We start from the raw sequence: 22,335 nt of genomic DNA on the forward strand, positions 1-22,335 counted from the left end.
GGACAGATCGTTAGATAAGAGCTCTCCTCACACACACACAGACATACATACATGGATCAGACCCCCGCACAGCACACTACAGACCGGCACGGCAGCCCCTTTTGCACCAAACCCCCAAAAATCTGCAACCTCAGCTCTGGGGAGAGAGAGAGAGAGAGAGAGAGAGAGCGCCGCTTTGCCGAAGGCACCTTCTTTCGGATGAGACATCAACCCGAAGTCCTGTCCTGCTCAGACGGACGTTACAGATCCCATGGCGCTGTAAGAAAAGAGTGGGTAGTTTCCCTCTCTAACCCGGTGTCCTGGCTGACAATCCCCCAGTCATTCACTTCGAGGCTGTGTCTGGAACATCGCTGTGTGCAAACTGGTCGCCGTGTTTGCTAAATACACTTTACAATTAATTGCCTGTGAAGTGCCTGGAGACGCTGAGTGGCTACCGGGTGAAGAGGGCCAGTAACATCGAAACGGACGTCTCAAAGCACGTCGCACAGAATTACTGCCAAGTGCAGTGACTATTTGCCACTTGAACAACAACTTGTTCTCACACAGCGCGCCCCAGGCAGGGTAGCGTCTCAGAGCTCTTTTTATGGCCGAACAGCAGACACAGCGACTTTCCCTGCAAAAAAGCTGTGAAGTGAACAAGCTTATCTGTGGGATTGTTGGCCAGGACACCGCGAGAGATAGAGAGAAACCCCTTCTCGTTTACACCAGCGCCATGGAAGATCTTTAACGTCCGCCTGAACGGGGCACAGACGGGGAGTGAGGTTTAACGTCTCATCTGAAGGATGCATCTCTGACAATGCAGGGGAGGTATCACAGCGCCACCCACTCCACCCCCACCCCACCACCCACCCCGGGAGGAAACGGGAATGTGCGTAAGGAATGTTCGGCAGACTCTCCCCACCCACGCAACGAGGTACTCTTTCTCTCCTTGTTCCCCCCCCACCCCCAGCCATAGTCACTGCTCCTCACTTTCACATGGAATCAGGAAAACTAGGAGCGTTGAGTTTGGAATTTCAGATTCCTCCCCCCCACACCGCCCCCCCAACACACACACAAGGGTCCATGTGTGGCTAAAATCCAGCCCCCAAGGGATTAGCACAAATAAATTAATTGGAGTGGCGGAGGGGGGAAGGAGAGGAGAGCACAAGCAGAGGCAGAGGGAATGTTAAGCACCTAGAGAAAGATTGAGAGGGAGATTAACTCTGTGTGAGTGCGTGTGAGGAGTGAGTGCGTGCGATGTGAGTGTGTGCGTGAGGAAGTGAGGGGAGGAGGAGGGGAGTGGCAGCTTAGCCTGGCAAAGCTGCTCGAAATTTGGTCTCAAGCAGTCTTAACACGGGAAACACACGCTCCGCCCAACATGGGAACACGAGGCCCGCCCACTCCCCACACGGGAAAGACACGCTCCCCAACACGGGAACAGTGGCCAGCACGGCACTTTGGCATCAGCGTGGGGCTCAAGCTCGATCTCACCTCTCCCCTCCCCTCCCTCTCTCCTCCTCCTCCTCTCTCGCTCTGTGATACACAGATACCGCCCTCGGCAGTTCTGGGCAGCGATGGGTGACGCGGATGAAGAAGACGCCGTCGTGCGCGGTGACCCGCGGAACTCCTGCCTCGAATTCCTTCGCGGCCTCGAAAATCACCTCTTGGTTTAAAAAAAATCGACCCGCAACTTTGTCTGTGTTTCTTGTTCCGTCATTAAACACGATCCCCTTTCCCCCGTTCAAAAGGGGTGGTGGGGGGGGGGGGGGGTGTTTCCCAGACGCCTTTCAATGCCCAACACAGCAGCTGTTGTCAGGGTGGGGGTGAGGTTCCCCCGTCATATTCTGTTCTCCCCTGCAGTGTGATTGAGTTTACGGTTCAAAGCGTTCTGCTCGTTTAGGAGGTTTGTGGTCTCATCTGGGACACTGTCTGCTTTGTCCGTCACCGTGGGGTTGATCTTGAGGTGCAAGCTCTCTGGGGACTGAGGAGTGCTGTCCAGTTTAGACGCCTTCAAACCGTTTTGATATTGCTGCCGGGTCACCTGTTTAAACCAAGCCACACACACACACGGGCACAGACACACGGACACAGACACACGGACACCCCAAAAAGGTGCATTAGTTATTCCAGAACATCATCGTAAATCCTTACATTCTCACGCCAGGACGCCTCACAGCGCTTCGCAGGGTTCAATAATAATAATAGTCCTTGTGTTTGATATGGTGGCTTTCCGCGGAGCGTTGTTGAGACGTCTGAAAGCACGGGATACACTGTAAAGTGTAGTGACTGTCTATTTCGTGGGCCAAACATGACGGCCAATTGCACGCAGGAGTATCCCTCAAACAACCGTGGTTGGAGTGACCAAATTATTATTTATTTTGGAGGGATAATTACGCCCCGGAAAGCGATTCGCCAATCGACTAACAACTGGCTGCTGGTAAACAGAGGCGTGTGTGTGTGTGTGTGTGTGTGTGGGCAGTAAGGAAACTTGCCTAAGGTTTCACCCTGAGCTGACCCGGGAATCGAACCCGGGTCCTCCCGCTTGTGAGCTACAGAACTCCCCAGTTCGTTGCCCTGCTTGCCTGTCCCTGGCTTCTGATTCAATGCCTCCTGGGTTCCAGAATTGTCCTAAATCTCCATCCTGACCCCCAGTTTGAGGGTCAGTACCCACTGAGGCCGGGGTGTGTGTGAGCGGAGGCCATAGAAGGGAGCAGGTGCTTAAGTGTTTCGTGACCCTACCCCGGGTGAAGGGGCGCGATATAAATGCAAGTTGTTGTTGTTACCTTGACAAACTGCAGGTCGCTCAGTGCTCTGACGGAGAAGTCTGGGACGTAGACAACGGCAGGGTTGATCTGGGAGATGCTGCTACCGACGGTCGAGAGGGAATCCGAGTGATCGGGGTGGGACACCGAGATCGAGCGATTCAAACCACTGACGTGCGATATCGAGCGAGTGTCTGAAGCCACGAGGAAAGGAAAGGAAAAGGGGTCGGTATCTGAGCGGATCACAGCTTAACAATAATAATAATAATCCTTGTCTCTGATACAGCGCCTGATCAGGTCGTCGAGACACCAACAACAAATGACTTTTACAAATGACAGGAGGACGTCCCAAGGCGCTGAACAGTCAGGGATTTGGACCCGAGCTGGGGGTTGGAATCAGCAGGGGTGGAGGGCAGAGAGGGTGGGGGTAGGAAGATGACCAAAGACGTGGTCGATGAGGAGGGTTTTGAGATGGGTATTCAAGGAGCCGAGGGAGGGAGTGAGGCGGAGGGAATGTGGGATGGAGTTCCAAAGGGTCAGGGCAGCGAGGCTGAAGGCCAGACCACCGATTTTAAGGGGGTGGAGGGGGCAAGAGATAGGGTGGGGGAGATAGAAGGGGTGGGGGGCGTGGGAGGGTGTGTGAGACAGAGAGAGAAGGGGGGGGTACTTACCCAGAAAGGTGGTGAGAGCCATGGTCCCATAAAAGGAGAAAGGACCCGTTTCAAACTTCATGTCTTCTCTTCCGGCCTCCACCTCCACCTTTCCCTGCGGAGATAACAAACATTCCTTACGTTAGGCAGGAACCCTTCCCCTATCTCCTATCTAAACCCCCGCCTTCCCTTTGCTTTACATCCAGCCTTACCTCCCCTGTTGGACTATTATATAACCCTTGCGTTTGATAAGGCGCAGTTCACATCGGGAGGATGTCCCAAGGCGCTGGACAGTCAAGGATTTGGGTCCGAGCTGGGGGTTGGGACCAGGAGGGGTGCAGGACAGGGAGGGTGGGGATAGGAGGTCGAAGCGGGTCTTGAAGGAGACAAGGCAGGGGGCGAAGCGGAAGGGCTCCGGGATGGATTTCGAAAGGGTGGAGGCAGAGAGGCTGAAGGCCTGAACTCCGATGGTGAGGCGGGCAGGACGGGGGACGTGGAGCAGGCCAGAGCCCACTGAGCGGAGGGAGCGGACAAGTAAGTGCGGACGCCTCAAAGCGCTTCACAGGATTCACTGTAGGGTGTAGTAACTGCATGTTTTGTTGGCGACTGACAGAAGGTAAGTCCACCCCTTGAATTCACTTGTCTGACACACACGGAAACACATCACCGCGCTTGAAGAGAATCCAAACCAGACGGGTTACACATACCCACGGACGGAGCAATGCCATGGTTGCAGCACTCTCTGCTGGCAATGTGTGGGAGCTGTGGGAATACACGATTCTCTCTCCTCACTCCACCTCTCCAACCCAATCCAGAGATTAATTCATTAATGGAGTGAAGTACAGACCCTCGTCGGTGTAGCCCCCCACTCCCCCCGTGAATCAGCCTCTCGAAACGGGTCCGACAGATACACCTACTCCTCTGTCACTCTTTCTCTGTGTGTGCCTCTCTCCCCCCCCTCCGCTCGCTCCTTCCCCCTCGACCCCACTCTCTCTCCTTCTCTCTCTCCCGCCTTGCTCTCTTTCCCCACCCTTTGCTCTCTCGCTCCCTCTGTGTGCGTGTTTCTCTCTTCCCCCCCCTCCCACATTCTCGCTCTCTCCGAGTCTCTGCCCCTCTCTCTCGCCCTGTACTCTGGGCGATAGCGCGGCGCTGGTGTGAGTGTGCGCGCGTTGTGTCTGCGGTGCCTGTGCAGCGCCAACAGAGAGTGCTGCCACACTGCCACTGGCTCAGAGCCTCAAACTAACGTCGTGCCCGCCGGGCAGAGGTTGTGTGTGAGAGGCCGTCAGTGGGAGAGTGAGGGGAGGGTTCCTGACCTGCAAAATGAGGGCAAAGTAGTCGACGGGTTTGCTGCGTGTGTACAGGTAGTGCTCGGGGGCTCGCTTGTTGCTCTCGTCAAACTTAATCTCATGGATGACTTCGGGGTGTTTGAGGAGACGCAGCAGTATCTTTTCTGACATCTGAGATGGCGAGAAGTGGCTGATCTCTGTGTGAGAGAGAGGGAGGGGAGCGAGAGGGAGGGGGGAGCAGAGAGAGCAAGCAGAGGAGAGGAGGGAGGGGGTGGAGAGAGAAGGGGAGAGAGTGAGAGATTAAGGGGGGAGAAAGAGAGAGAGAGAGATCGAGGGGGGAGAGAGAGAGGGAGAGGGATTGGGGGGGGGGGGGAAGAGAGAGAGAGATCGAGGGGGAGAGGAAATGGACGGTTAATGATTGCACACGTTTAGCCACAGGTCCCAGACTGTTGACGATACAAACGCAAACACAGAAACTCGTGACCTTCACTGAGGCCTGAGGTGATAACCGGCGCCCACACAAAGTGTAGTTTGTGCAGACGCTATTTAACCCGCCCAATGACACACACGACAAAACCTAAATTTAGCAACAGCTTCATTAAAGTTAGGGCATCGGCAGCTCAAGAGCCCGAAACCGTAGCCCATCACCAGCGACGCCAGGGCGGGGAGAGAGAGAGAGAGAGAGAGAGAGCACAACAGCAGCAACAACTTGTAATTACACTGTAATCATGCAGTGTCTCGGAGCGCTTAACAACGGTGGAGCCCGATGCCGAGCGGGGTGGGGAGGAGGGAGAGAGGGAGTTGACCGTAAGCACGCACGGTCGAAGAGGAAGGTCTTTAGTTGGGAAGGAGCAGGCAAGGTGCAGGGATTGGGGGGGAAGGGAGTTCCAAATCGGGTTCCAAGAACCCCCGCTAAGTAAACAGGCGTGTGTGCGCGTGTGTGTGATGTAAGGAAACTTGCCTAAGGTTTTGCCCGGCCCGGGAATCGAACCCGGGTCCTCTCGCTTGTGAGCACTGCTTTGTCGGAGGTGCTGTCCGTGAGGGTTGAACCCACAATCTCCTGAACCAGGGAGAGAGTGTGACCACGGATGCGAGGGTGGGTGCGGGTGTGGGGGGTGAGGCAGAGGGAGAAGAATTTTCGTGACGGACGAGAACAGGACTCACCGGTGGACAGGAAGCGATGGGCGGCCAGCAGTAGCTGGGGGGAGATCTTGACTTTGGTTTCGCTGTCAGAGGGTTTGAAGGCCGAGAAGTCTCTCTTCCTCCCGTGTTGGGACACTTTCTTTTTACTCCTGTTATCGGCTGAAAGACAAACCCAGGACATCGTCACTCCAGTGGAACCCCCTCCCCATCTCAACCAGGCCAGAGCCCACATTGTGTCTGGCCACTGCTTTTCCCAATCCCGTTTCCCATCGCTCCCGCTCTCTATCTCTCACTCCGCCCCCGTCTCTCAATGTCCTCACTGTTCAGCTGCTTATCCAGGTCCCTTTGGATCCACCCTATTGGTCCGGCCTCGGTGAGAAACTGCTGAGCCAGGAGGGGCCGCAGTGTCCCAGGGCACTCACTGCTAATGGCAGCACAGCCCGGCCCATCGGCAGGACCTGGAAGGGCCGACAGTCACTGGGGGCAGGGAATCCTTCCCCTCAGCTCCTGTTAACCCCGCAGCCAAAGCACTAACTAACGGGGAGGGGTGTCCGAGATGGACAAGCAGCGGGAAAGCTCGGCCAGACAGCGACATCAATGGCCGAGCTGTGTGTGGGTTTAGTTGGTTAGACTCCAGCAGTTACCCCAACGCACACTCTGGGCTCCCACCCCAAGCCTTGGGTCTTGCCAACCTGCGCTCCAGAATTAGATAAGCAGGATGCGTCTCTCCAGAGAGCGAGAGAGAGTGCCCATTCCATTCCAGACAAGGGGAATGAGCTGGGTTGAAGGGGAACAAGGGGGTGTACCAGCGAGGGGGAGTGTTAGAAGACTCCAGGCAGCTCATACTCACTGAACATGTCTGACTCGTCCAGGATCTCTGATTTGATGATCTCCTCAATGACGTCCTCGAGAGTGACCAACCCCAACACCTCATAGAAGGGGTCTCCCTCACCCTCGCTGTTCACCTTCTGTACGATGGCCAGATGAGATTTACCTGAAACCACAGGCACGACAGTCACACACAGCCAGACCCCTCCTCTGTTCCTACCCCTCCTACCGACCCCATCCTTCACCCCTTCCTGATCCCAACCATCAGCTCGGATATGGATCCCAGACTGTCCAGCCCCTTGGGATGTCCTCCTGATGTGAAAGGCGCTATGTAAATGTAGCTTGGGTGTTGCTCCCCTCTCCTACACCCCTCTATTCCCATCTCCTACACCCCTCTATTCCCCTCTCCTACACCTCTCATTAATCTCTCTCTCGGTGTCCTGGCTGACAAACCCCCAGATTAATCGCTCGCTCGCATCACGGCTGTTTGTGGGGCATCGCTGTATGCCCATTAGCTGCCACGTTTCCCTACAAAATACAGTGACCAGTCGGCAAATCCTGTAAAGCACTTTAAGGTGAAAGGACCCAGCAACAAATGCAGGGATTATGAATCTGATTTTATCCGTGGGGATTTGCGGGCGGTGATATCTGGTGTCAGTGTCGGCCTCTGAGGCAGGAGGTCATGGGTTTGAGTCCCACATCGAGGGCTTTGAACTCCAATCTGGGCTGAGACTCCAACTCTTTGGGCGGGTGGGGACACGGTCGGAGGAGTTTTTACCCCAATACCTGGGCTTGTCATTGCTTGGAGCTGCTAGGTAGGACTCCTTTCACTCCCCCTCGCTGTCTGCCCTGCCGCAGGTTATTAATAATTATAATAATAATCCTTGCATTTGGTACAGCGCCTTATCATGCCGTTGAGACATCTCAAAGCGCTTCATAGGCTATACTGTAAAGCGAATTGACTAGGTTTTGGGGGCGAAATGTGGCAGCCAACTGCGCAGAGCAGCGTCCGACAAACATTCGTGGAATGAGTGACCAAATTATTATCTTTGTATTCGTTACTTCTTTGGAGGGATTATTACCCCGGGTTCCTACTTACTGCTGGGTAAACTGAGGCTTGTGTGTGGAGTAAGGAAACTTGCCTAAGGTTTCGCCCTGACCCGCCCGGGAATCGAGACTGACGCTGGTGTGCACGCACAATTGACTGCCGCGTTTCTTCACAAACTGCATAGTCGCTCCACTTTACAGCCTCTGTGTGTGTGTGTGTGTGTGTGTGTGGTGGTGGTGGGGGAAAGGTCCCTAAGTTTCCAACATCATCACACCCGAGCGGGACATGCCACAGCCTGGAGGCTGTGTGTGAGGAGTAATGAGAGATTAGCTGGGGATTAATGGTGATAGTTGCGTGCGGAAGCTGCAAGGTCATTGAGATCAGAGGAAAATCACAGCCTGATTTGGATGGGACAGAGGACAGTGGGGCTGACAACAGGTCCATAGCCCTGCACACATTCGGCACAAACGGGAGCCAGCACTCGCTCACACCCAGAGGAACGTGCTGTTAGTTACATGCCAGACTGAGCCCCCCTGTGCTGTGCGTCAACAGAAACTTATATTTATAATAATAATCATATTAACAATCCTTGCATTTGATATCGTGCCTTATCGCATCGTCGGGACATCTCAAAGTGCCTCGCAGAATTCACTGTAAAGTGATTATTTTGTGAGAGAAATGCGGCAGCCAATTGCGCACAGCCGTCGTGGATCGAGTGAGCCAAAAAATTTTTTTTTGGTGGGATTATTACCCCGGAAAGCAATCTGCCAGTCAGCTAACAACTGGGTCATTGTTATATAAATGCAAGTTGTTGTTGTTGGGTTCCTACTTACAGCTGGGTAAACAGAGCGGTGACGGGTTTCCGCGTGTGTCAGACACCCGGCCGGTCACGGTGACGGGTTTCCCTGTGTGTGTGTGCAGACACCCGGCCGGTCACGGTGACGGGTTCTGTGTGTCAGACACCCGGCCGGTCACGTGACGGGTTTCTACTCCCCGGTGCCGGCTGTTTGGGATGGACGGTCCCGTCCTAATCCTCTCTCTCTCTCTCTCTCTCTGTTGCAGGTTTGGGGGCCTCGAGCTCGGGCTCCCACTGGGAGCTGCTGGGAAACGCGATGGTGACCACTCAGTTTGTGAGGCTGACCCCCGACCTGCAGAGCAGACAGGGAGCCATCTGGAACCGAATCGTAAGCGCGTCTCGCTTCCCATCCGCTCCGATTTGGCCCCTGGCCTGAAGTTGCTGGGACGTCCACTGCCTTGGGGGACGTCTTACCGACGGGGAAGGCAGCAATACCCACGTAATCTGTTTTTTGCTGTGTGGCCAGGACAGAGGAGGAGAAACTCCCTTCTCTTGTCCAACAGTGCCGCGGAAGGTCTTAAACGGCCACCTGAACAGGGCACAGACGGGGACAGGAGTGAGGTTTAACGGCTCACCTGAAGGACGGCGCCTCGGACAACGCGGCACTCTCTCCCCCGGCCCCCACACGGCTGTTTGTGGGGGCGCTGCTGTGCGCAATTGGCTGCCGCGTTTCGCCCACAAAATACACAGTCAATTCGCTTTACAGTATATTCTGTAAAGCGCTTTGAGACGTCTATATAAAGGATGATTCTGATTGTTACCTCTCCCCACCCCCACTCCCTTCCCAGCACTGGGTTGGATTGTGAGCTGAAAGCGCCCCCATCGAATGTGGGCCTTCTGAGCCGGTGGCGAGAGCAAGAGAGACAGAGCCACAGGTGTCACCTGAACTGTGTGATTGTTACTATTCCTTGTGTTTTAGAGATTGTGAGCTGTGTGTGTGTCAGTGATAAATGTTAGTGACCATTCTCCCGGTCTCTCTCTCTCTCTCTGTCTGTCTGCCTGTGTCTCTCACTGACTTGTGTCTCTGTCTTGTCTCTCTCTATGTGTCTCTGTCTGTCTCTCTCACAGCCATGTGCCCTGCGAGACTGGGAGCTTCAAGTCCATTTTAAGATTCACGGCCAGGGTAAGAAAAATCTCAACGGGGACGGCCTTGGGATCTGGTACACTCGGGACAGGATGCAAGCAGGTGGGTGTGACAGAGACACGAACCTCAAACTCGCAGCACAAAGAGAGGCCATTCGGCCCATCATGGAGTCCTGTGGTGTGGCAGTTAGTTTACTCGCCTCGCAAGCAAGAGGATCCGGGTTTGATTCCCGGGCGGGGAAAAACCTTACGCACGTTTCCTTGCTCCACGACTGTTTTTGGGACACTGCTGTGTGCACTTGGCTGCTGTGTTTCACCCACAAAATATCCGGTCACTACAGTTTACAGTATATCGTGTGAAGTGCTTATTGAAGTACTGGCTCTCTGTAGACTTCTCCGTTCAGCTCTGCTAACCCTGCCTGTGTGTGCGTGTGTAAGTGAGTGATAGGCCGGGTCCCCTCTCCTTGACGCTCACCAGCCTCTCGGCCTCTCTAGGTCCAGTGTTCGGAAGCGCTGATCAGTTCTCGGGCCTGGGGGTCTTTGTGGACACGTACCCGAATGAAGAGAAGCAGCATGAGGTGAGGAGAGGTAAAGAGGGTGGGGGGGTAGGCGAGGGAGGGAGGGCGAGTGCGCATAGAGTGTTCCAGAGTTTCGGTCGTGGCTAAAAGCGTGGCTACCGATGGTGGAGCGGAGAGCACGGGGGACATGCAGGAGGCCGGAGCCGGTGGGGAGGCAGCGGATAGGGGGTAAGCTAGAGGTAGGGAGGTGCCAGAGCGTGAAGCGATTTGAAGACAAGTGTGTGAGGATCTTAAATCAGTGTGTTCGATGATAGGGAGCCAGTGGAGCCTGGCAAGGACTGGTGCGATGGGGGGACGGAGTTTAGTGCGGGGGTCTTGCTCTCTGCACAGAACGGAGTCGGGCTTTAAGAGTGCTCGGAGGTGTAAGGTATTGAAACGTGTCTTGTCTCATGTTACTGCCTCACTGTGTGACATAATTCGGAGATGTGCAGAGCAAGAAGAGGAGATACTCACCGACCACCCAGGTAGCTCTCTCTCTGCTACATCCATTCCCACCGCATGTCTTCCCTCATCCCAATCATTCAGCTGCGATTCCCCCTAACCCTCCCCACTCCCCTCATTTTACCATATTTACTATTGGTCAGGTCCCCTGCAATGTTAAACTTGTGACAAGTCACTGGGGACAGGGAATCCTCCCACTCAGCTCCTGTTAACCCTGCAGCCAAAGTCCTATTGAGTAGGGTGGTCCGAGCTGGACAAGCTACAGGAAAGCTGGCCAGCCAGTGTTCTTAATGGCCAAGCTATGCTTGGGTTTAGCTGGTTAGACTCCAGCAGTTACCCCAACGCACATTCTGGGCTCCCCTCAAGCCCTGGCTCTTGCCAACCTGCGCCTAATACTCTCCGGAATTCGGTAAACACGATGCGTCCCTCCAGGGAGAGAGAGAGAGAGAGAGCTTTCCATTCCAACAATGTATCGCTGGGATTTCCATGTGTATGTGGGACTCATGGAATTCTCAGCTTGGTTTGGAGACTCTTAAGCAGGTGATGGGTTTCTGTGCGTATCAGACACCCGGCTGACCAAAAAAAAAAGGACCGTGGGTCAAAATTGGATTGTTTATGAACTAATTTCATTCCTCCCCAGGCTATCTTTGGTAATCTACAATCATAGAATCTTACAGAGAGAGGCCATTCGGTCCTTCGTGCCTGTGCCAGCTCTTTAAAAGAGTTACCAACTAGTCCCACTCCCCCGCTCTTACCCCATCACAGCCCTGCACATTTTTCCTCTTCAAGTCCCTATCCAACTCCCTTTTGAAAGCTACTATCCAATCTGCTTCCAACTCACCATTTCCGACCGTGCGTTCCGGACCTTAACAACTCTCTGGGCAAAAAAAAGTCTCATCGTCTCCCCTCTGGTTCTTTTGCCAATGATCTTAAATCCGTGTCCTCTGGTTACCGACCCACCCGCCCGCCAGAGGAAACAGTTTCTCCCTCTCTACTCTTATCAAAACCCCTCATCGTTTTGATCCCCTCTATTAAATCTCCCCTTCTATGCTCTAAGGAGGACAATCCCTCTCCCTGTTTTTGCCCTGAACTGCGCTTAGCTCGGCTTTTCTGTGTACTCGGCTGGAGTTCAGGTCCCAACAACGAGCACAACAACAGGATATGTTGAGCCCAAACCCTGGTCATATTGCATGGGGCGGGCGAGAGGCGGGGGATAAATGGGGAGAGCGAGGGTTGCATGTGATAGGGAAGGAACAGCAGGAGGGAAGGAACGGCAGGATTAATAACAGGAAATGGTGACGCTCAGAAAGCCTACCCTCTCCTCCCTCCCTATGCGCTCTGCGGCTCACCTCTCTGGTTCCCTGTGCAGAGGATCTTCCCCTACCTCTCCGCCATGGTGGGCAACGGCTCGATCTCCTACGACCACACGCGGGACGGACGCCCCAACGAGATAGGGGGCTGCTCGGCTCACGTCCGCAACCTCAACCACGACACCTTCATTGTTATCCGCTACCTGAGGCGGCGTCTGACTGTGAGTCCAAGAGGGGGCCGGTGGTGGTGGTGGGGGTGGAGAGAGGGTAATCATCATAGCAGCCAAGGGGGGAAGCCCCGGGTGGGGGGTGGGGGGAAGGGGTTGACCACAGATGTGTTTAAAGAGGGAGGATTGAATGACGGCTAGTGTGTGGGGTGGTGGGGGGAGAGGGTTGCAGAGGTTGAGAGTGTAGTGACTGAGAGTTCAGCCTCTCCCCTCCTAGGAACAGGAGGAGACCATTGTCACGTGACCAACCGGGTGTCTGACACCACGAGAAACCCGTCACCGTGACCGGCCGGGTGTCTGACACCACGACACACGGTGACACACCACGTCACCGTGACGGCCGGGTGTCTGACACACGCGGAAACCCGTCACCGCTCTGTTTACCCAGCTGTAAGTAGAACCCAACAACAACAACTTGCATTTATATAACAATGACCCAGTTGTTAGCTGACTGGCAGATTGCTTTCCGGGGTAATAATCCCACCAAAAAAAAATTTTGGCTCACTCGATCCACGACGGCTGTGCGCAATTGGCTGCCGCATTTCTCTCACAAAATAATCACTTTACAGTGAATTCTGCGAGGCACTTTGAGATGTCCCGGCGATGCGATAAGGCACGATATCAAATGCAAGGATTGTTATGATGATTATTATTATAAATATAAGTTTCTGTTGACGCACAGCACAGGGGGGCTCAGTCTGGCATGTAACTAACAGCACGTTCCTCTGGGTGTGAGCGAGTGCTGGCTCCCGTTTGTGCCGAATGTGTGCAGGGCTATGGACCTGTTGTCAGCCCCACTGTCCTCTGTCCCATCCAAATCAGGCTGTGATTTTCCTCTGATCTCAATGACCTTGCAGCTTCCGCACGCAACTATCACCATTAATCCCCAGCTAATCTCTCATTACTCCTCACACACAGCCTCCAGGCTGTGGCATGTCCCGCTCGGGTGTGATGATGTTGGAAACTTAGGGACCTTTCCCCCACCACCACCACACACACACACACACACACACACACACACAGTGGAGCGACTATGCAGTTTGTGAAGAAACGCGGCAGTCAATTGTGCGCGCACACCAGCGTCAGTCTCGATTCCCGGGCGGGTCAGGGCGAAACCTTAGGCAAGTTTCCTTACTCCACACACAAGCCTCAGTTTACCCAGCAGTAAGTAGGAACCCGGGTAATAATCCCTCCAAAGAAGTACGAATACAAAGATAATAATTTGGTCACTCATTCCACGAATGTTTGTCGGACGCTGCTTGCGCAGTTGGCTGCCACATTTCGCCCCAAAACCTAGTCAATTCGCTTTACAGTATAGCCTATGAAGCGCTTGAGATGTCTCAACGGCATGATAAGGCGCTGTACCAAATGCAAGGATTATTATTATAATTATTAATAACCTGCGGCAGGGCAGACAGCGGGGGGAGTGAAAGGAGTCCTACCTAGCAGCTCCAAGCAATGACAAGCCCAGGTATTGGGGTAAAAACTCCTCCGACCGTGTCCCCACCCGCCCAAAGAGTTGGAGTCTCAGCCCAGATTGGAGTTCAAAGCCCTCGATGTGGGACTCAAACCCATGACCTCCTGCCTCAGAGGCCGACACTGACACCAGATATCACCGCCCGCAAATCCCCACGGATAAAATCAGATTCATAATCCCTGCATTTGTTGCTGGGTCCTTTCACCTTAAAGTGCTTTACAGGATTTGCCGACTGGTCACTGTATTTTGTAGGGAAACGTGGCAGCTAATGGGCATACAGCGATGCCCCACAAACAGCCGTGATGCGAGCGAGCGATTAATCTGGGTTTGTCAGCCAGGACACCGAGAGAGAGATTAATGAGAGGTGTAGGAGAGGGGAATAGAGGGGTGTAGGAGAGGGGAGCAACACCCAAGCTACATTTACATAGCGCCTTTCACATCAGGAGGACATCCCAAGGGGCTGGACAGTCTGGGATCCATATCCGAGCTGATGGTTGGGATCAGGAAGGGGTGAAGGATGGGGTCGGTAGGAGGGTAGGAACAGAGGAGGGGTCTGGCTGTGTGTGACTGTCGTGCCTGTGGTTTCAGGTAAATCTCATCTGGCCATCGTACAGAAGGTGAACAGCGAGGGTGAGGGAGACCCCTTCTATGAGGTGTTGGGGTTGGTCACTCTCGAGGACGTCATTGAGGAGATCATCAAATCAGAGATCCTGGACGAGTCAGACATGTTCAGTGAGTATGAGCTGCCTGGAGTCTTCTAACACTCCCCCTCGCTGGTACACCCCCTTGTTCCCCTTCAACCCAGCTCATTCCCCTTGTCTGGAATGGAATGGGCACTCTCTCTCGCTCTCTGGAGAGACGCATCCTGCTTATCTAATTCTGGAGCGCAGGTTGGCAAGACCCAAGGCTTGGGGTGGGAGCCCAGAGTGTGCGTTGGGGTAACTGCTGGAGTCTAACCAACTAAACCCACACACAGCTCGGCCATTGATGTCGCTGTCTGGCCGAGCTTTCCCGCTGCTTGTCCATCTCGGACACCCCTCCCCGTTAGTTAGTGCTTTGGCTGCGGGGTTAACAGGAGCTGAGGGGAAGGATTCCTGCCCCCAGTGACTGTCGCCCTTCCAGGTCCTGCCGATGGGCCGGGCTGTGCTGCCATTAGCAGTGAGTGCCCTGGGACACTGCGGCCCCTCCTGGCTCAGCAGTTTCTCACCGAGGCCGGACCAATAGGGTGGATCCAAAGGGACCTGGATAAGCAGCTGAACAGTGAGGACATTGAGAGACGGGGGCGGAGTGAGAGATAGAGAGCGGGAGCGATGGGAAACGGGATTGGGAAAAGCAGTGGCCAGACACAATGTGGGCTCTGGCCTGGTTGAGATGGGGAGGGGGTTCCACTGGAGTGACGATGCCCTGGGTTTGTCTTTCAGCCGATAACAGGAGTAAAAAGAAAGTGTCCCAACACGGGAGGAAGAGAGACTTCTCAGCCTTCAAACCCTCTGACAGCGAAACCAAAGTCAAGATCTCCCCCCAGCTACTGCTGGCCGCCCACCGCTTCCTGTCCACCGGTGAGTCCTGTACTCGTCCGTCACGAAAATTCTTCTCCCTCTGCCTCACCCCGCACCCACCCTCGCATCCGTGGTCACACTCTCTCCCTGGTTCAGGAGATTGTGGGTTCAACCCTCATGGACAGCACCTCCGACAAAGCAGTGCTCACAAGCGAGAGGACCCGGGTTCGATTCCCGGGCCGGGCAAAACCTTAGGCAAGTTTCCTTACATCACACACACACGCGCTCACACGCCTGTTTACTTAGCGGGGTTCTTGGAACCCGATTTGGAACTCCTTCCCCCCCAATCCCTGCACCTTGCCTGCTCCTTCCCAACTAAAGACCTTCCTCTTCGACCGTGCGTGCTTACGGTCAACTCCCTCTCCCTCCTCCCCACCCCAGCTCGGCATCGGGCTCCACCGTTGTTAAGCGCTCCGAGACACTGCATGATTACAGTGTAATTACAAGTTGTTGCTGCTGTTGTGCTCTCTCTCTCTCTCTCTCTCTCTCTCTCTCCCCGCCCTGGCGTCGCTGGTGATGGGCTACGGTTTCGGGCTCTTGAGCTGCCGATGCCCTAACTTTAATGAAGCTGTTGCTAAATTTAGGTTTTGTCGTGTGTGTCATTGGGCGGGTTAAATAGCGTCTGCACAAACTACACTTTGTGTGGGCGCCGGTTATCACCTCAGGCCTCAGTGAAGGTCACGAGTTTCTGTGTTTGCGTTTGTATCGTCAACAGTCTGGGACCTGTGGCTAAACGTGTGCAATCATTAACCGTCCATTTCCTCTCCCCCTCGATCTCTCTCTCTCTTCCCCCCCCCCCCAATCCCTCTCCCTCTCTCTCTCCCCCCTCGATCTCTCTCTCTCTCTTTCTCCCCCCTTAATCTCTCACTCTCTCCCCTTCTCTCTCCACCCCCTCCCTCCTCTCCTCTGCTTGCTCTCTCTGCTCCCCCTCCCTCTCGCTCCCCTCCCTCCCTCTCTCTCACACAGAGATCAGCCACTTCTCGCCATCTCAGATGTCAGAAAAGATACTGCTGCGTCTCCTCAAACACCCGAAGTCATCCATGAGATTAAGTTTGACGAGAGCAACAAGCGAGCCCCCGAGCACTACCTGTACACACGCAGCAAACCCGTCGACTACTTTGCCCTCATTTTGCAGGTCAGGAACCCTCCCCTCACTCTCCCACTGACGGCCTCTCACACACAACCTCTGCCCGGCGGGCACGACGTTAGTTTGAGGCTCTGAGCCAGTGGCAGTGTGGCAGCACTCTCTGTTGGCGCTGCACAGGCACCGCAGACACAACGCGCGCACACTCACACCAGCGCCGCGCTATCGCCCAGAGTACAGGGCGGGAGAGAGGGCAGAGACTCGGAGAGAGCGAGAATGTGGGAGGGGGGGAAGAGAGAAACACGCACACAGAGGGAGCGAGAGAGCAAAGGGTGGGGAAGAAGAGAGCAAGGCGGGAGAGAGAGAAGGAGAGAGAGTGGGGTCGAGGGGGAAGGAGCGAGGAGGGTGGGGGGAGAGAGGCACACACAGAGAAAGAGTGACAGAGGAGTAGGTGTATCTGTCGGACCCGTTTCGAGAGGCTGATTCACGGGGGGGAGTGGGGGGCTACACCGACGAGGGTCTGTACTTCACTCCATTAATGAATTAATCTCTGGATTGGGTTGGAGGGGTGTGGAGTGAGGAGAGAGAATCGTGTATTCCCACAGCTCCCACACATTGCCAGCAGAGAGTGCTGTAACCATGGCATTGCTCCGTCCGTGGGTATGTGTAACCCGTCTGGTTTGGATTCTCTTCAAGCGCGGTGATGTGTTTCCGTGTGTGTCAGACAAGTGAATTCAAGGGGCGGACTTGCCTTCTGTCAGTCGCCCACAAAACATGCAGTCACTACACCCTACAGTGAATCCTGTGAAGCGCTTTGAGGCGTCCGCACTTACTTGTCCGCTCCCTCCGCTCAGTGGGCTCTGGCCTGCTCCACGTCCCCCGTCCTGCCCGCCTCACCATCGGAGTTCAGGCCTTCAGCCTCTCTGCCTCCACCCTTTCGAAATCCATCCCGGAGCCCTTCCCGCTTCGCCCCCTGCCTTGTCTCCTTCAAGACCCGCTTCGACCTCCTATCCCCACCCTCCCTGTCCTGCACCCCTCCTGGTCCCAACCCCCAGCTCGGACCCAAATCCTTGACTGTCCAGCGCCTTGGGACATCTCCCGATGTGAACTGCGCCTTATCAAACGCAAGGGTTATATAATAGTCCAACAGGGGAGGTAAGGCTGGATGTAAAGCAAAGGGAAGGCGGGGGTTTAGATAGGAGATAGGGGAAGGGTTCCTGCCTAACGTAAGGAATGTTTGTTATCTCCGCAGGGAAAGGTGGAGGTGGAGGCCGGAAGAGAAGACATGAAGTTTGAAACGGGTCCTTTCTCCTTTTATGGGACCATGGCTCTCACCACCTTTCTGGGTAAGTACCCCCCCCTTCTCTCTCTGTCTCACACACCCTCCCACGCCCCCACCCTTCTATCTCCCCACCCTATCTCTTGCCCCCTCCACCCCTTAAAATCGGTGGTCTGGCCTTCAGCCTCGCTGCCCTGACCCTTTGGAACTCCATCCCACATTCCCTCCGCCTCACTCCCTCCCTCGGCTCCTTGAATACCCATCTCAAAACCCTCCTCATCGACCACGTCTTTGGTCATCTTCCTACCCCCACCCTCTCTGCCCTCCACCCCTGCTGATTCCAACCCCCAGCTCGGGTCCAAATCCCTGACTGTTCAGCGCCTTGGGACGTCCTCCTGTCATTTGTAAAAGTCATTTGTTGTTGGTGTCTCGACGACCTGATCAGGCGCTGTATCAGAGACAAGGATTATTATTATTATTGTTAAGCTGTGATCCGCTCAGATACCGACCCCTTTTCCTTTCCTTTCCTCGTGGCTTCAGACACTCGCTCGATATCGCACGTCAGTGGTTTGAATCGCTCGATCTCGGTGTCCCACCCCGATCACTCGGATTCCCTCTCGACCGTCGGTAGCAGCATCTCCCAGATCAACCCTGCCGTTGTCTACGTCCCAGACTTCTCCGTCAGAGCACTGAGCGACCTGCAGTTTGTCAAGGTAACAACAACAACTTGCATTTATATCGCGCCCCTTCACCCGGGGTAGGGTCACGAAACACTTAAGCACCTGCTCCCTTCTATGGCCTCCGCTCACACACACCCCGGCCTCAGTGGGTACTGACCCTCAAACTGGGGGTCAGGATGGAGATTGGGTTTAGGACAATTCTGGAACCCAGGAGGCATTGAATCAGAAGCCAGGGACAGGCAAGCAGGGCAACGAACTGGGAGTTCTGTAGCTCACAAGCGGGAGGACCCGGGTTCGATTCCCGGGTCAGCTCAGGGTGAAACCTTAGGCAAGTTTCCTTACTGCCCACACACCACACACACACACACACGCCTCTGTTTACCAGCAGCCAGTTGTTAGTCGATTGGCGAATCGCTTTCCGGGGCGTAATTATCCCTCCAAAATAAATAATAATTTGGTCACTCCAACCACGGTTGTTTGAGGGATACTCCTGCGTGCAATTGGCCGTCATGTTTGGCCCACGAAATAGACAGTCACTACACTTTACAGTGTATCCCGTGCTTTCAGACGTCTCAACAACGCTCCGCGGAAAGGCACCATATCAAACGCAAGGACTATTATTATTATTGAACCCTGCGAAGCGCTGTGAGGCGTCCTGGCGTGAGAATGTAAGGATTTACGATGATGTTCTGGAATAACTAATGCACCTTTTTGGGGTGTCCGTGTGTCTGTGTCCGTGTGTCTGTGCCCGTGTGTGTGTGTGTGTGTGTGGCTTGGTTTAAACAGGTGACCCGGCAGCAATATCAAAACGGTTTGAAGGCGTCTAAACTGGACAGCACTCCTCAGTCCCCAGAGAGCTTGCACCTCAAGATCAACCCCACGGTGACGGACAAAGCAGACAGTGTCCCAGATGAGACCACAAACCTCCTAAACGAGCAGAACGCTTTGAACCGTAAACTCAATCACACTGCAGGGGAGAACAGAATATGACGGGGGAACCTCACCCCCACCCTGACAACAGCTGCTGTGTTGGGCATTGAAAGGCGTCTGGGAAACACCCCCCCCCCCACCCACCACCTTTTGAACGGGGGAAAGGGGATCGTGTTTAATGACGGAACAAGAAACACAGACAAAGTTGCGGGTCGATTTTTTTTAAACCAAGAGGTGATTTTCGAGGCCGCGAAGGAATTCGAGGCAGGAGTTTCCGCGGGTCACCGCGCACGACGGCGTCTTCTTCATCCGCGTCACCCATCGCTGCCCAGAACTGCCGAGGGCGGTATCTGTGTATCACAGAGCGAGAGAGGAGGAGGAGGAGAGAGGGAGGGGAGGGGAGAGGTGAGATCGAGCTTGAGCCCCACGCTGATGCAAAGTGCCGTGCTGGCCACTGTTCCCGTGTTGGGGAGCGTGTCTTTCCCGTGTGGGGAGTGGGCGGGCCTCGTGTTCCCATGTTGGGCGGAGCGTGTGTTTCCCGTGTTAAGACTGCTTGAGACCAAATTTCGAGCAGCTTTGCCAGGCTAAGCTGCCACTCCCCTCCTCCCCCCCCCCTCACTTCCTCACGCACACACTCACATCGCACGCACTCACTCCTCACACGCACTCACACAGAGTTAATCTCCCTCTCAATCTTTCTCTAGGTGCTTAACATTCCCTCTGCCTTTGCTTGTGCTCTCCTCTCCTTCCCCCCCTCCGCCACTCCAATTAATTTATTTGTGCTAATCCCTTGGGGGCTGGATTTTAGCCACACATGGACCCTTGTGTGTGTGTTGGGGGGGGCGGTGTGGGGGGGAGGAATCTGAAATTCCAAACTCAACGCTCCTAGTTTTCCTGATTCCATGTGAAAGTGAGGAGCAGTGACTATGGCTGGGGGTGGGGGGGGAACAAGGAGAGAAAGAGTACCTCGTTGCGTGGGTGGGGAGAGTCTGCCGAACATTCCTTACGCACATTCCCGTTTCCTCCCGGGGTGGGTGGTGGGGTGGGGGTGGAGTGGGTGGCGCTGTGATACCTCCCCTGCATTGTCAGAGATGCATCCTTCAGATGAGACGTTAAACCTCACTCCCCGTCTGGCTGCCCGTTCAGGCGGACGTTAAAGATCTTCCATGGCGCTGGTGTAAACGAGAAGGGGTTTCTCTCTATCTCTCGCGGTGTCCTGGCCAACAATCCCACAGATAAGCTTGTTCACTTCACAGCTTTTTTGCAGGGAAAGTCGCTGTGTCTGCTGTTCGGCCATAAAAAGAGCTCTGAGACGCTACCCTGCCTGGGGCGCGCTGTGTGAGAACAAGTTGTTGTTCAAGTGGCAAATAGTCACTGCACTTGGCAGTAATTCTGTGCGACGTGCTTTGAGACGTCCGTTTCGATGTTACTGGCCCTCTTCACCCGGTAGCCACTCAGCGTCTCCAGGCACTTCACAGGCAATTAATTGTAAAGTGTATTTAGCAAACACGGCGACCGTTTGCACACAGCGATGTTCCAGACACAGCCTCGAAGTGAATGACTGGGGATTGTCAGCCAGGACACCGGGTTAGAGAGGGAAACTACCCACTCTTTTCTTACAGCGCCATGGGATCTGTAACGTCCGTCTGAGCAGGACAGGACTTCGGGTTGATGTCTCATCCGAAAGAAGGTGCCTTCGGCAAAGCGGCGCTCTCTCTCTCTCTCCTCTCTCCCAGAGCTGAGGTTGCAGATTTTTGGGGGTTGGTGCAAAAGGGGCTGCCGTGCCGGTCTGTAGTGTGCTGTGCGGGGGTCTGATCCATGTATGTATGTCTGTGTGTGTGTGAGGAGAGCTCTTATCTAACGATCTGTCCGTCTCTCTGTCTGCCAAATCACCCACTTGGGGAGGGGTGAGAAACGTCTCTTTCCCACTTTCCCAGTGACCCACTGGATTTGAGAACGGTGGGAAAGGCCGGCGGTTTGAAATTGACTCCGGGGGAGAAACGTTTCCCATCACTTTGACTTCAGTTCCTCGCACAAGGAGGGCTGGTGATTTGAAATTGTGTGATATTGATTTGAACGAAGCTCAGATCTCCCCCCACCTCTCCCCACTCACTGTACTGGGCTTTAATGTGCGACACTGGGAATATCTGCCCCTTTTATCAGAAATTCACTCTCGGTCTCAGCCTGCAGTTCATCCTGCCTTAAAGTGTGAGACGCTCTGCGGGAGGGAAGCCCCCCACTCACTCACCTCAACCTCGGGGGAGTTTTGGATGCGGGTTAGTGAGAGCCAAAGGTTATGGAGACAAGAGTGCGTTGGGGGTTAACGACGATACTAACCGCTGAAACCAAAGCACTCTCTGGCAAGTTTCCCATTGTTTGACTTTCAGGCACGACGGGCACACAGGCTAAGCCTTGATGGAATTTGGGGGCCTTTTGTTCAATGAGGGGGTTACAACCTACCCTCGACTGTGGCCGTTTCCTGCTGTGCAGGAGCACAGTCTATCGATTCCCCAGACATGGTACGGGGAGGCATTTGTTTCCCCTCCCGCGGACCATTTCATTGCTCGGTTGATCCAGCGCCTTTCACGTCACGAGGACCTCTCCCAGCGCTTCGCTATAAAGTGTAGTGACTTGTTTTGTAAAGGAACATTTAGTCTAATTTTATAGAGTCCAAAAGCACAGTGTTACACTGAGGTCGGGCTGGAGTCACCCAGAGCCTTTCTATTAGGGAAACCACTGGCAGATTTGGGTCCAAAGCAACTTGGTTTTATGTGTGTGTGTGTGTGTGCGCCATTGTGTGAGGATACAAAGCTATGGGAACCAAAGCCCACGTTAGCAGAGCAGAGCTGTAGCCTCGCCAGCATCGAGAGAGGCTTTAATCCTGTGATTCACTGCCGATCTCCTCTGACCGACTGACCCACAGGAAGGCAATAACAGGAATCAACCTTTGAATGACTTTTATTAAAGAAATTGCACTTTTACATCAAACCATGTCTTCCAATAAGGAACCTTTGCACTCCCAGCGGGGAAAGTCTTTTATTGATGGAGTATATTTTTCTGAGGCAAAACGTTTTGTGTGGTTGTATTTGTGGCCGGGGAGTGAGAGACAGAGCTCCTCTCTGTGCTCAGCAGCGA

The 22,335-nt window shown here is 54.4% G+C and overlaps 2 protein-coding genes across 2 annotated transcripts in view; one reads left to right on the forward strand and one right to left on the reverse strand.

Annotated features, from left to right (window-relative positions):
- Nucleotides 1–1,670: 1,670 nt before the first annotated feature.
- Nucleotides 1,671–7,447, reverse strand: LOC103191000 (metal transporter CNNM2). Its single transcript, XM_007911926.2, has 7 exons — nucleotides 7,427–7,447; nucleotides 6,671–6,899; nucleotides 5,842–5,979; nucleotides 4,705–4,874; nucleotides 3,413–3,506; nucleotides 2,763–2,935; nucleotides 1,671–2,020 (listed from the first exon to the last, which is right to left on the reverse strand). Exons 1-7 carry the CDS (start codon nucleotides 7,445–7,447, stop codon nucleotides 1,817–1,819), a joined length of 1,029 nt encoding a protein of 342 aa, XP_007910117.2. The 3' UTR covers nucleotides 1,671–1,816.
- A 589-nt stretch (nucleotides 7,448–8,036) lies between these two features.
- LOC103172463 (VIP36-like protein) overlaps nucleotides 8,037–22,335 on the forward strand; it is a 56,717-nt gene continuing 42,418 nt past the window's right edge. The window contains exons 1-6 of the mRNA XM_042344417.1: nucleotides 8,037–8,202; nucleotides 8,759–8,880; nucleotides 9,621–9,738; nucleotides 10,131–10,213; nucleotides 10,645–10,677; nucleotides 12,024–12,185. Of these exons, the coding sequence (XP_042200351.1) occupies nucleotides 8,037–8,202; nucleotides 8,759–8,880; nucleotides 9,621–9,738; nucleotides 10,131–10,213; nucleotides 10,645–10,677; nucleotides 12,024–12,185 (684 nt within the window). The remainder of the gene's footprint in view (nucleotides 8,203–8,758; nucleotides 8,881–9,620; nucleotides 9,739–10,130; nucleotides 10,214–10,644; nucleotides 10,678–12,023; nucleotides 12,186–22,335) is intronic.

Source organism: Callorhinchus milii, unplaced genomic scaffold, assembly GCF_018977255.1.
Source record: "Callorhinchus milii isolate IMCB2004 unplaced genomic scaffold, IMCB_Cmil_1.0 Scaffold28, whole genome shotgun sequence".
NCBI lineage: Eukaryota > Metazoa > Chordata > Chondrichthyes > Chimaeriformes > Callorhinchidae > Callorhinchus > Callorhinchus milii.

Coding starts and splice junctions, on each gene's coding strand:
- LOC103191000 (XM_007911926.2), bottom strand. CDS start 7,447: ATGACAAGCCCAGGTATTGGG. Junction 4,875..5,841: donor CCATCGCTTCCTGTCCACCG/GTGAGTCCTGTT, acceptor TCTCTCACACAG/AGATCAGCCACTTCTCGCCA. Junction 3,507..4,704: donor ACTTTGCCCTCATTTTGCAG/GTCAGGAACCCT, acceptor TTATCTCCGCAG/GGAAAGGTGGAGGTGGAGGC.